A 14,174-nucleotide genomic window follows, 5' to 3' on the forward strand; every position below is an offset into this window, starting at 1 on the left:
ACCTGACAGGTGTAGAGGTCATCTTGAAAGTTTATTTGGGTTAGATTCCTACCATTACAGGATTATGTGTTTCTCTTCAAGGTTATCTAATTTTGCCTGTGTGCAAACCTTAGAGGACGTTAGAGATTAGTTCACTGTATGCGATCAATACCGAGTTGATCAAAATTCCTCCACCAATGAGCCGTAGTGATGAACAGTGTCCACAGGAGGTCAGTGGTGTGACACCAGTGTTCAGGTCAGACAGGGTCGAATCCTACTCTGACCTCTACATTTAAGTATTAATAAGGGCACTGATTAGACAGTACGTGGTCATCTGTTAGTTTGAAAACAACAGGCAAAAGGTTTCAACCTTCCCCTGCCCGTTTTCCACGTCTCCGATTTCCCTCCCTTCATGTCCTCTGTCAGCAAAGTCATTATCTGCCTTTGCCCTTCATCCCTGTTCAGGCCTCAGGGCATTAGGAGCGTTCAGCACACACACACACACACACCACACTGCAGGGCCTTAGTGTCTGTTACGCGGGGATAACAGCAGCCAGACCACAGGACGATTAGTGTGTCATAATAACATAACTAGCAGCACACTTTGACCTGAGAGGCCTCTCAAGTGCACCAGCCTGCTTAAAGACTAGTGGCTGCGTGGTAATGGAGCCGAGAGAGTATATTAAAAACTCACTGTGGGTGGAATAAATGGTGACCTCTTGTGAATAAGATAGCAGCGGAAAGCAGTTTAGGGTGGAATAAATGGCACTGATGTCAGTGTATTGAAATTGTGATGCCTTCATCTTAAACAAAGAAAAATGTGAGGGATCAGGGTCAATTCATTGTTTTTATTTCTTCATGCAAAAATAACAAAACAAAAGAATGTAAAACAAAAAAAATTCTTGTAGGCTAATCTTATTATTTTTATTTCTAAAACACATCTGCAGTCAGATAGGTCAGTTCCAAGTTTAACCCTTGTATGGTGTTCGGGTCTGTGAGACCCGTGTTCAGTTTTTTTCAAAAGAAAAATTAAACAATTAATTATTTTTTCACGTGTAAATGTGTTGTGTCTTTCCACTCACTCCACTTGATTATAACTGATTTATTTATAACATTTTATATAAAAGAAAAACGAGAAGCACATTAATTCATAAATGTGATCTAACAAAGGTAAAGGGAAAAAATTAACCATGTTTGCTGTTCATATGTCTTGTAATTGGGATGAAGTAAACATCTGTTGAGTAATTTAACATAAAATTGTTTGATAGTGTTAATTTGGAAAGCCAAAACTCTAGCGGGTCCACCAGACCCATGAACACTGGCTGAGTAACAAAAATACGAACACCACACAAGGGTTAAAAGGAAATGTTGCCGTCTGTCTTTTCCAAATCAAAAATTAGCTTACAACATTTTAAGTAATGAAACATTCTTTTTACAGGATGCACTATTTATCAAACGTATCCATCTTTTAAAGGCCACCTTTTGCATTTTTCCATACTATTATATAATTAATTTCAATTCATTTTATTTATACAGCACCAAATGACAACAACAGTCGCCTCAAGGCGCTTTATATTGTAAGGTAGACCCTACAATAATACATACAGAGAAAAACCCAACAATCATATGACCCCCTATGAGCAAGCACTTTGGTGACAGTGGGAAGGAAAAACTCCCTTTTAACAGGAAGAAACCTCCAACAGAACCAGGCTCAGGGAGGGGCGGGGCCATCTGCTGCCACCGGTTGGGGTGAGAGAAGGAAGACAGGATAAAGACATGCTGTGGAAGAGAGACAGAGGTTAGTATATATTAGTTAATTAGAATATATACAGTTTTGCATCACTGGTCCGTACTAAATATTGTTTTGATCCCAATGGGAAATTGTAACATTATTACAAAGAAGTCAGGCATGTAAATCTTCACCAGAACCCTACTGATAATGTAGCAGGTGATCACTGGTCAATTGAAATGAATATTGAAATGAATTTACAATATTCAGATAAAAAACATGCATGGGTATGTCACATACCGAAATATATTTATAGGTTATATATACAGATAAACTATAGAAATCCATTTAATTGATAATAGTAATTATAACCAAAAGTAACACCAAACCTTATTTAAACTTTTGAATAATACTTCAAATGTGAGTTTCTTTGTCTCTTATGTTTTATTTACTTTTCCCCTTTGTTTTCTGTAATGGTTTTGTCATCATTAGAAAGCTCCCATCCTTCATAACAGTCTCAGAGTTCTGATAATTGAAGCACAAGTTAATTCATACACAGAAACATGAAGTCACAGCCTGTTGTCCTCTATATTTCTTTGTTTAATACATTTATACTAAAACTAGCCTCTCGAATACTGTACTGAAGTACAAAACATTATGTGCTTAATGATTAATCAAGCAGGTACAATATTAAAATACTGGTGAATCACATAATACATGGGTAAAAATAAGACAATAATGTGATGTGATAGAATATGTAGAGAAAAACAAATATTTTTTGATTTCCTATGTAAGTATATAGTTCGGCTACAACAGCATCGATCCACCAGAGATGCACCTCGCCATGGCAGCAAGTCTGATGGGCAAGAAGCAAAATAGTTTTCCATGTATTAACATTCACATACTGCATTCCCCATTTATGCTTGATCACAGTCAAACTGTTTCATGATTTTCATTTCAATTATTTCAACAGCAGTAAGCATAGGGCACAAAAAATGGCATTAAGAATTAACTTAAGACATTAGATAACCAAATATTAAAAATAAAACATTCTGCAGACTCAAGGTTGTCCTTTATGTATGAAGCCAGAAAGCTGCTTTGACAGATCAGCAAATGGAAGCATCTGCTAGAGAAAGAATCAATCCAGCAAATGCAAAATAGACAAAAAGCCAGCTTACACCGGGGGAGACCCTGACACAATTGCCTAACTAGCTTTTCATCTGCTCTTCTTTCTTTCTCTGTTGGTCTAATTACCACGTCCGGCTTATTGTCCTCCTGATGACTGTAATTAATCAAGTTCTGCTGCCTAATCTCTGAATCTCATCATCCTTACAGTACACCAGAGCCGGCCACTCCGGATGGTATCCTGATGTAAGCTGTTTTGGGGAGTGCAATTGTGTGCGTCTCTGCAACTTTGCATGCAACAGCAAATTGCATGGTTCCACCCTGCTGTTTGTTTTCTTTTCTTTCTTTTTTTGTTGGCAGTGTTTATCCTCTGCATACAGGTCAGTAATTGTTACTCATCTTCTCCTCCTCCTTAGAGCAGTAGGTGGATGTTTGCAGACAGGAGTTGAGCTATTTATCTTCCAAGAAGGTTTATTTAGCATCAAAGTGTTCTCCCTAACTGAGGCCTCCTTGGCTCCTGTCTACAGAGAGGGAGAGAGAGAGACTCCTACTGTCACAGCCTTGTCCTCTCTTGAGCTTCAGATGGCTTACCGGCTCCTTAATCTGTCCTATGAGTGACATCACCCTCTGCCAGCACGCTCCACTTATTTCTTACAGGACAGCAGGCGAGAGGGAGGGAGGGAAAGCATTAGGTGGTGTCCACTGGTTTGTTAGGAAAGGTGAATTAGCTCAGCAGCAAAGCTTTGGAGAGTAAGTAAGAGTAAGGTGGGATCCTGCTTGCACACTTTGTCTGGGCTATGGCAGAAGGCACAGCGGAGGGAGACAGTCACATGGAGGAGCTGCTGGATCACGGTCTAGGCATGGAGGAGACAGCCCACGGCCTCCTGAGGAGGCCCTCATTGAAGGAGAGCTACCACAGCGACTCCCTGCTGGCACCAGACACTGACTTCATGACAGGTATACGGCCACAGCAGCTCGTTCTCTCACGTACATCACTTCCATGTAGTTTTGGTCTGACATCTGCTTGCACACAGATGCATGGAGGAGGACGCTAAGCCCAAAGTAAATGAGCTGGTATGTGAAAGAACAATTACACAGCTATTTTCACTATTATTGCTGTGCATTCCTCATATACAGTGGCAGAGTGTGTGTTGGATGCAACACGTAATGCAGTACACACAGTTCTCACTACACAGGCCACTTTATTAGTTACAGCTGTGAAATCTCCTCTGAGACAAGTTTGGCATTTTAACATTTTACTCCTTAAAACCTCAAAGCTAAACCAACATTAAAGATAAAAGAACAGTTAGCTTTTTGACGTAAAAAAAAACTGACCAAAAAAGCAGAGCTGATGCACAACTGTTGTTTTGCATTGCACAGAATTTTGCAGGTGGTTCTAAGGTAAAGGGTCTGTGTGGCGTATGAATAAATCTTACAATGAAGAGAAAGAGAACTCGTGCATGCATGATTTCCAATATGACAGATTTATTCAAATCAGTTTGTTATTTGTGTCCAGAAAACAAAATGAAAACAAATCTGAGCTGGAAACTTTGTTTGAAGAAGAATGTGACTCAACAGGTGTGTCTGACAGAACCTTTTAAGAACCTGATCGCTCTCTTTTCAGGCATAAATTATTGTTGTTACGATTGCTTTTAATGACACATTTTGTTTTTGTTCTGTTTCTTTCACATTCTCATAAATACACTGGCTAAAAAACAACAACAAAACCAATAAAAAAAAGATCTTCCCAGGCTGCTAGATTGCTGTTGCTGGACCCTATTGGTTGTCAAACAAGAAAAAGCCAAACACTAATCCTAAACATCTCTCTTACTTCTCACATGTGACATAGTCATAGTCAAGCTGTGGGTGTTGTGGGATGTGTCTTATCTGAGAAGATTTGGGGAAATGCCCTGTCCCTGCTGGGATATTAGCATCAGTGGACTAACATGTGAAGGACTGCGTGCGCACACGTGGCCTGTGTGTGTGTCAGGCTGCTGACTGCTGATACGAGCAGACGGTTGCCGTTCCTCCATTCAAGAGGCGCCAGCTGCAAACCGAGATTAAAACGCTCCATTGGCTCTCCGTGCTGCAGTTATAGCTCAACGTATTTGCATTTTGCTTAAATGTATATAAGTTTGTGAAGTTTGGAAGCCTTCACTGCGATAACTTGGCAGTGCGTGCGTGTGACTGTGTTTGAGAAACAGCAGATATACTTAATGCACGGGGCTGCATGTGTGTTTACATTTGCCTGAGCAGCGCTGAGGGTGCCTGCCTGTTCTTTGTAGGGCCGAGTTAGTGCAGAGACTGAGCTCTGGGCTGCTAATTCCATTTTACAGCACTGGGATTATGTGCTATTCTAATCTCAGTCCCATATGGGCTGCGTGGAGGTAGCACGAGGATGATGTCATGGTCAGGACAGGAGGAGAAACAGAAGATCACATGCCTACACAAAAATCACAACTCTCCATGAGAGGCGGATTACTGCCTGAATAATTACACTGAAAATCGTCATCCTGGACAGGTCAGCGCTTAGACTCGATTCTCAAAGGAACTACGGCAACAAGTGAGAGTTAAAAATAGTTTGAACGTGCACTTTATGCACTTCACAGACGCTACATTCTGAAAACATTGAAAGCATTCAAACAACAGTGTAAGTTCCAAACCTGTCCACGTGATTGGAGTTTAAACTGCATATTATATAATAGTGGTCAATGCAGTTGAGATTATTATTATTATTATTATTGTTATTATTATTATTTCCATCTGATTCATCGTTTGGTATGAGTGTATTCATTTAAATGCATTATCAGGGATTGTTACATTTAGTCCTCTTACTGAATCTGGAAAATTGTAAAATATTCAAAGTAAAATCCCCCATCAGTATGAAATAGTGTAATATTACTGCTGTATTTAAGACTGGGCTCATTTTAAAACTTTATGCTCAGCATCATATATTCTATAAATTGCTGTCCTGTGAGTGCCACATATCTATGAAAGAAAATCAATTGTTCATGAGCTCAGAAAAACAGTTTTCAGAAAGAATTTAAAAATAAAATAATGAAGAAAAATCAGCTGAATTAAAAGGCTTGAGCAGTGTGCTGGTTAATTGTTAACTGTCAACAGGGAGGGATTCAAATGAAAAATCAGTGTGAAGTGTTGGCAAAACAGCTGATTAAACATGGTAGACTGAGATATTCTCATAAATGCTAATCTGAAAGTGCTGTGAGGTGCACCTGCTTAACTTGGCTGTTTTATTCGATTGGACATGGTCACAGCTGCTGTCCTCTCTCCATCATTGTCAGCACTTTTCTTGAGTGCACTGAATGAGTTATTAACAGCTTTTTCAAACTCAATCTTTTCTACATCACACATGTTGACCGTGGGTGGTTGGCAAGAGGGAACTCATCTGGTACGATGCTAAATCACTGAAGCTCATTTACTTGCTAATCCTAGCTGTGTTTCTATATGAAGCCTCATGACAACTCAGTCTGAGACTAAAGGAGAGAGATCATTATACTTTAATTTAAGTTTATTTTTATATTTCATAAGCTGAGCAATGTTGCCTTGCTTGTCTTGAACTCCGCTGCTCGTGACTGACAAGTCACAATGATATCAGTGTTCTTGGGTTACTGTTTACATTCCCTTTTGGTTCTTCACACGTGGTTTTAAAAGATTAAGATTATGGTCAAAAATTCTAACTTGAGTCATCAAGAAAAAAGTAGGAGAGATCACAGTGGTTATTATCCATATTTTATATACAAATGGCAGCTTTTACATTAGCCCTAAGCTATTTGTTTATGTGTTACTTGTTACCTTTTTATCCACCAGTTCTTAACGCTAACTTTTTAAAACGTTGTAGCATTACTTTAGTTTTTCTGCCTTTTGTCCGTTTGAGGTATTCTTAACTACTGTTTGTTATACTCTTGCCCACTTTTAAGATATTCTTTAGTAATTTTATACTTTTAACCCCCCCCCCCTTTTTTTTTTTTAGCTACTCTTTAGCTATTTTATACTTTTAGCCTTTTTAAGCTTTTCTTGACTCACCTTTAGCTATTTTATACTGTAGTTCGGTTAAAATTCCAGATATTTATGCATTTTTTGCACTTTTAGTCACTTAACCATTTTTTGTTACTTTTCTATTACTATTTATATTTATATCTGTATCTATTACTCTTACCTATTACCATTATTAGTATATTCAGTTTAATTAATTAAACCCGAGAGCCTGTTCAGCTAAACGGATCTAGCAAGCAACCCATATGCTGTAAGTTTAAAGCCGCGGCTGTGCTTTACTGTGTGTCTTTTCCCCTTAGCTGAGCTATCGCTCAGCTTTCTTGTCTCCACTCTTTTATCACAATAAAGTACAAGGTGCAACAATTGTTACAAAATAAATCTACTGAGGCTAACACGTTTTCATGCAACAGTGGTATTATGGTTTGGACAGCTAACTCATTATGCTGATGTACTTTTTAATCAAACCAAAATGCTTACTTAATCAAATTAGTTGAGCTTCTTCACGATTTATCCTCACAGCCCCTGGCAAACTGGATAAGTACCCCCTCGGGTAAAAGCACCCCTGGTTGGGAATCAGAGTTTTTGTTGACTTAAGGAAGCAGATTATGCAACTGATCCCTGATCCTTCTTGTATATTCTGGCTGAGCACGACTGGGAAATGATGCCGCTCAGCCGACTCCTGTTTCACTGGGTTTTTTTCTTCTTAAATCCTGTGCAACCACAAAGATGCATTAGTTTTTATTTGTCTCTGCCTCATCCTCCCCGTTACTCAGAGTGACATCCACTGTAAACTGTAACTCTGTGGATGTGCAAGATGTTTACAGCTTCACGGCACAAGAACAAGCAGTGTCTCAGGTTTATCTCTGCTGCTTCCTCTCTGTGTCTCCAGCGCTGTTAGTGACAGGGGGCTTACGTGTGGGGGCGGGGTCAAAGAGGCTCAGGCTGTGGGATTAACCTTGTAGTCTGCACACACGCACACACACATATACACACAGAGACACACATGCAAGTACACTTACACGTACACACAATTTAGGCTGGATTGGACGACTGCAGAGTTTTTAAGCATTATCAGCCCCGCCCCCACCTTCATACACTCTCATCCTGAGTAAAGGGCTTTAAGCTCTGTCATACACAACTGCACATCACAGATTGTACCCGGCGACCACCAAGGAAACGTGAGAGCATCTAAACACCAAGACCCTCATCTCCTGCTGCAGATTCTGTAATACCATTTGGATGCTCTAAAAAAAACAAAAGGCGGCTAAAATACCAGAAAGGCTGATCTTGTGTGTGTGTGTCTGTGTGCGACATAAGTGGAGCAAAAGAGATGAAATCTTAGTGGACGTCAACGCCAGCGGATCAAAATTAGATGGAGGGAGAGCAGGCCCGTCTGATAGGAGCAAGAGGAGGAACAAGCACTGAAAAAGTATGCTCGCGAGAGGAGAGGAAGAGGAGGAAGAAGTCTGGAGGGGTGGAGGAAGGCCCTGCTGGCCTGCAGAAGCACCCTGACTGCTCCTCAGCTTCCAGCATCTCCCATGGTAGCCACCTTTGACCCATTGTGACCGTGTTGGATTACAGATTGCCTGCAGTTAAAGATGAAGCAGAAATCACTTGAAGAGAAATGATGGTGGCAGAGGTGTTTTGGATGTGTGCTTTGACGCCATTGTTTACACGCTGCTGCATGGTGTCTGCGGGGATGATCTATGTCCAGCTGTGTGATGACCTCATTAGATTTCTACAGTGCAGCCATGAAAAAGGGAACGCTAAAGAGCTTGCCCCTCTCTCTGATTACACCTTCTATAGATCTTGATGTCAAGTCAGCTGCTTGCATCTATTTCAGGCAGGCAGTTGTTTAAAGGAAGCATTTTTTTCTAATGATAATGCAAAACATGTCATGCTATCTGTCCTCATATCCGCAGACGACCGCAGCTCGGCCAGCGGCCTGGATGTGGCCGATCGGCTGACATATCTCGAGCAGAGAATGCAGATGCAAGAAGATGAAATCCAGCTTCTGAAGATGGCTCTGGCTGACGTCCTGAAGAGACTCAACATTTCTGAGGAGCACCAAGCAGCTGCTTCTGCTGCTGCTGGCAGGAGAGCACCGGGGGCCAAAGGTGAGCAAAGATCTACTGTCATATCTACAAGCCAGTGGAAGGATTTCAGGTGTGTCGATACATAAAGTGCTTTAATCCCTCAGCCTGCTGTACACGAGAAGACATCGACTTTTTTATAGATTGTACATGATGTGCTTGATTCAGTCATTCTTCCTCAGGTGCATTTGCTAGAATGGGACTATATTATTAAAAATGTGCATAATGGAGAAAATAAAAGATGTTTTAAAGAGACGGGTTTTGTTTTGTTGATTAGGTCTATATGTAGTCACAGAGTAAATTGAATATCACAGTTTATCAAATCCAAGCATGTGTGCTCAAATTTTAGAGATAAATCTCACAAAGCAGAGTAAAGTATCGTGTTTGAGAAGCTGAATCAAATCATTTTTGTTTTGCTTAATCCCAGAGTCGTGCAAACCCAGTTATGTGCTCAGTGTTTAACGACAGAAATGCTAATAAAAATCCAGTCATGGCTTTTTCTCAAAAGGGACTTTGTTTGTGCAGGCAACAAAAAGAGCATTCACAACAAACACAGTTCACAGAATATGCGTGTGTGTGTTTGCTCCCACAGCCAGGCCAGTGTCTCTGGCTCTGCCCTCCAGAGCCCCCATGGTGACCCCCAGCACAGCTTCTCTGAAGAAGAGCACCACGCTGCCCTCCAGCACCACAACCAGGAACTACAGCCCAACACCACCCCGAAGGTACCCTGTCCTCTGGGAGGGAGCTGGAGATTATTTTCACTTTTTGAATATGTGCAGGAGATCACGTTGTGTATTTTCCAAGCCGACTTAAATGTCTGCCGTTAAACGAGGCATTAAATTTCTTTACTGTTCACTGTGGAATGATCTCACACAGCAGACCTTCTCACCCCACCTCACCCAGAAGAGAAGTCTAACGTATACGAGCGTGTGCTAATCAAGCAGCTTCAGTCTTCATTAGCGAGCTTCGCTTCTCATTATTTAACATGCAAAGGCAATCAGAAAGACAGCCTCCGGTATCTAAGAAACTGCACACGGATGCTCCGTAACGATCCCCAACACCAACCTCTTCTTTTTCAAAGCAATAAAGCGCCGCTCCATTTTCTGCACATCTCTTCCTCTCAATTACATTTCAAATGATACTGCTATTAGATAGCATTAGTTAGAGAGCATGATAAGCTATGTCTGTGGCACCTTAATGTGCTGGTGCTACATCTGGGCTACTCTGATATAATTGCACTGAGAGTGGTAAATCTCCATTCACTTAAAACCGGCCGCTCAGTATGAGGAAAAAGCAAGACGGAGAATCACCCTCATCATCGCGCTCATCTTTATTAAAGCGGGTTCATTTCTTTCCACTCTTATTTCACCTTTCTAATTAATCTCTCCTTACCTTCTGGCTCTTTCCTCTTTCTCTTCTGTGCTGTCCATTTCTTCTTCTTTTTTTCTGACCCCACTCGCTCTTTTCGTCTTTCCAGCGGTGTGAAGAGCCCACCTGGTAGCGTGAAAGACAGCCCGTGTAAGACCGCTAGAACACGACCCGCCTCTGCAGCCTCGAGCAGCAAGAAAGTTCAGGACAGGTGAGAAGCTGTTATTGAATTTCTAAATTTACACACAAACAACAAACTTAGGCGTCTGTCAAATTTACAGCACAGTTGTGTAACAGTGTTTCAGATTTCTTTGCCCACGTACACACTTCTCACAAACCAGATCATGTGTGGATCTCTGCTGATTTCGAGGTGACTTACGGCCGATTTTGTTTCTAAATTTAAATCAAACTTATTTCCGCCCCAGACATCCTGTTTCAAGAGCAAACGCGGGGCACGAGCACAGGAAACCTTTAATTAGGCCTACTCAACCGGAAACTGATGTGTCAAGATTTCAGCCTTTTATAGTCGGATGAAATCTCCCTTCGGATCTGCTAACTCTCTCTTTCTGTCCCTGCATCTCTTTGTTTCTCTCTCCCACTCGTGTCCTCTGGCATCTCTGTATCATTTTCTCTCTCCGTCAACATAACAGCGGCAAACCCAGAGAGGATGCAGTGAATGTAGGTAAGTTGACTGGTTCCCGCCGGCAGCATTCAGAACAGGACTGTTAAAGAAACCCGGCGTTGTTTAACTCTGAATTGCATGTGTGTTGCTTTGCTGCAGGAACCAGGCGTGTGACACACTGCAAAGGTAGGCTTCTTCCCTGTCTGACACCTCCAGTAACGCAAAACGGCCACTGTTTACATTTATAATGAAGCGAATCGTGCTTGAGCTCCTGTTTTATCGTCATCTTTTCATATTTCCACATCTCACCATGACTTGTGTGCCTTCCCTCGCCCCTTCCACCCTTATTTTTTGTCTTTCTTTCATCCCATCCACACCCACAATCCGCCCTTCACGCTCTCTTCATCGCTCTCCTTTCCTGTCACTCCTCCACTCTTACCTCCTTCTCTCTCCGTCCTCACCTCACTTCACCGCTTCACTTAGTGACTATGCAGATCTATCTGAGCCCCCTCACAAGAAAGACTGGATCTTCTGAAGCTGCCAAGTCCGCTTCTGCGGTGCCCGCCCACAGCGGGCCCGCGCCCACTCCTAATCGCCCTCAGGCGAAGAGGGGCGGCAAGCCAGAGGCGAGGAAAGCAACACCATCCTTCACCTTAAACTTCCAGAAGACCTCAAGCGGCCAGAGCGCACCGCATGACACGTCGAGCTACAAGAGCCCCATCAAATCACCCAGCCAGTACTTTCAGATTTGTTACTGACACGCAGGTGGACCACAGAGGACAAGAGCTGCACTCTTCTGCTTCACTTTTAATGCACAAATAGGGAAAAGTGTGGACAATTTATTTTTTCCATCCCTGCTACTGAGCGTACTAAAACCCCAAAACAAATATGTGAAAGCCTCAACGAACCACTTGAAACCTACAAATACAGGTTTTGTTGCAATTCAGCAATTGGGACTTATTTCTGAGGATAGAGTGAAAGCTTTGATGCATTCGTAGCCACACCGCACAGCATAGCAATAGCTCAATTTGTCACACGCTGGTACCTGCACAGCACTTCACCGAAGGCCTGTGTTCACCGCTAATGTTTGTCTCCATCACGCTGCGTGAGAAGTTGCCGAGTGCGTGGGCACCGAGTGTGCGATGTAAGAGAGAGGCTGGGTTTTTGTTGTTGTTGTTGTTGTTGTTGTAACTCAATGTGTGCCAGCGAGTCTGTTTGATGTGATGTTTTCGGTTTCGTAGCTGATGTCCCACCTTAGATCCCACCTTAGATTATTTACAGTGTGTACCCAGAAAGTCTCATTTTAAATCAGGAGAAACAATAAAAACAAACACTGTGAAAACACTTGTTGTGGTTCAGTTTAATGTGTGTGAGTGTGTGCATGTGGTGGTGGCTGGTACCATAATAAAAGAAAGAGGTGGTTTACAGCTGTGCTCCAGCTATCAGCTGCTCATAGCAACAAACATGGGGCCACTTTAATATGATGACAGCAACAGGCTTTTATGAGGTAGCTAAAAAGAACTAATGGCTGCTGAACACTTTGATGAGCAGTAAATTGTTGAAAATCACGTACTGTGACCTTTTTTTTTTAGCATTCAAGTGGAGATTTAAGAGAATTACAAGAGCAACAGTTTCTGGTTCTACAGTTTCCACAGCCTGCAATACTGGAACTCTGAACGCTCCAGTATTAGCTTTCGCAGATTTGATTGTTCCAAGCATATGAACTGTGAAAGATCTTGGAATTTTCCTTTCTCAGAAGAAAGCTGAGGATGAGGAGCCTCATGGAGTAAGCACACACAGCCAAACATTAGCTGGCCTGTTAACTTCAGCTATTACTCACACTGGCCCAAAGCTGTGTAACTGGACAGCAAATAGACTTTGTAATAGAGAGCCGGAAGGTTACAGGCTCTTTAACTCACACGCACTTTCCTTTGGCAAAGCCTTGAAAAGTCTAGGTGTGCAGTGAATGTGTCTATGAGCAGGTGCGTCACAATTGTTCAGGTGTCCTGTGATTCGTCTGCAATGTTCCCATGACTTTATCACATTGAACTTTTAGAGTAAGTGACAAACCAAAATGTTTCAGTCTAACCTCAAGATCAGTCAAACTAAAGCTTTCTGCTGAAATGCTGCCCCCCCGTGGTGTTAGCAAGATCAGAGGTCATGAACTTTAAATACATGTACCATTAAAAAAAAAAAAAAAAAAAAAAGTGTCATTAATCAGTTAAAATTGGAAATAAATAAGTAAATACATTTCTTGTGTATTTAAATAAATAAACTGAATTTTAATTTGAAGTAACTTATATATTAAATCAGTTACTTCCAGTTTTAATGTATTAATGACACATTTAATTAATTATTTAATGATGTATTTAATTAATTCATTTGGCATTTGTGGCCTTCGATACAGAGAGTGAGCACATTTTTCTTTTAGTATTTAGAAATCAAATGTGTTAGACTTGAAATGGAAGCAAAAGGTGATTTTTGGCCATAAATATTTTGCATTTTGTCAGACTATGTTTATGGATGAACTGAAGATTTATAAATGACTGTGATAGGACACCCTCCCTCGATGGCACTCACTTCCAAATGATAACTAGACTGATGGTTAAATCAAAAGCAAAATGTACATGTCTGTACTGGAAGCATTAGATTGCAGCTGTGGCAGGTGCTATCCTGTGGCTACTCACCATTTATTTTTTGTAATTCAGTTTAGTTTCAATTAATTCCAGAGTTTCAAAAGTCAGTTGCTTTTTGTAGGTTAGTTTTTTGGTTTGAAAATGTTTAGTTTTAGTTTAGTTTTTACTCATTTCTGTGTCAGTTTTAGTCTTTTTTTATATATATTTATATTGAATGGAGGGCATATGTTAGAGGCACAATTTAGGAAAATCAGTACAGGTGTTATAGGTGTTAAAACACTGAACTTTTTGAAATCAGCTAACTCACAGTGATGTAGAGAAGAAAAGTCTCATGCATTGAAACCTCGTCGAGCAAGTTAATTAAAAACAACAACAACAACAAAAAACAAGACGAAAACAAGCAAAGACAAAAACTGAGGAGGTCGAATGCTGGTGACCTTGAGCTTAAGGTCAGAGGTCAACTTCTTTAATAATCACCTGGGATATAAAAAGTGATCTATCTACAGGATAATGAGGGGCTGCGAGTATCTTTTAACAATATATATATTTTTAATTTTAGTCAACAAAAGTATTTTTAATATCTTATATTAATATTTTAGCTGACTATA

The 14,174-nt window shown here is 40.9% G+C and overlaps 1 protein-coding gene across 2 annotated transcripts; it reads left to right on the forward strand.

The window, feature by feature from the left end:
* Positions 1 to 3,313: 3,313 nt before the first annotated feature.
* LOC113006893 (echinoderm microtubule-associated protein-like 1) lies at positions 3,314 to 12,274 on the forward strand. Of its 2 annotated transcripts, none has more exons than XM_026143134.1 (7): positions 3,314 to 3,790; positions 8,770 to 8,964; positions 9,533 to 9,662; positions 10,418 to 10,519; positions 10,959 to 10,990; positions 11,090 to 11,116; positions 11,414 to 12,274. In XM_026143134.1, the coding sequence occupies exons 1-7, from the start codon at positions 3,631 to 3,633 to the stop codon at positions 11,686 to 11,688; spliced, it is 921 nt and encodes a 306-aa protein (XP_025998919.1). In that variant the 5' UTR covers positions 3,314 to 3,630; the 3' UTR covers positions 11,689 to 12,274. The 2 variants fall into 2 exon arrangements, with proteins under 2 accessions (XP_025998919.1, XP_025998918.1); XM_026143133.1 differs by lacking the exon at positions 3,314 to 3,790 and adding an exon at positions 7,030 to 8,388.
* The last annotated feature ends 1,900 nt before the right edge of the window (positions 12,275 to 14,174 follow it).

This window comes from Astatotilapia calliptera, chromosome 15, assembly GCF_900246225.1.
Source record: "Astatotilapia calliptera chromosome 15, fAstCal1.2, whole genome shotgun sequence".
Lineage (NCBI taxonomy): Eukaryota > Metazoa > Chordata > Actinopteri > Cichliformes > Cichlidae > Astatotilapia > Astatotilapia calliptera.

Excerpts from the sequence above, each read along its gene's own strand:
- LOC113006893 (XM_026143133.1), top strand. The coding sequence starts at position 8,220 with ATGGAGGGAGAGCAGGCCCGTCTGATAGGAGCAAGAGGAGGAACAAGC. Across the intron at positions 10,991-11,089 it reads AGAGGATGCAGTGAATGTAG|GAACCAGGCGTGTGACACAC; the intron begins GTAAGTTGACTG and ends GCTTTGCTGCAG. Across the intron at positions 11,117-11,413 it reads GCGTGTGACACACTGCAAAG|TGACTATGCAGATCTATCTG; the intron begins GTAGGCTTCTTC and ends CGCTTCACTTAG.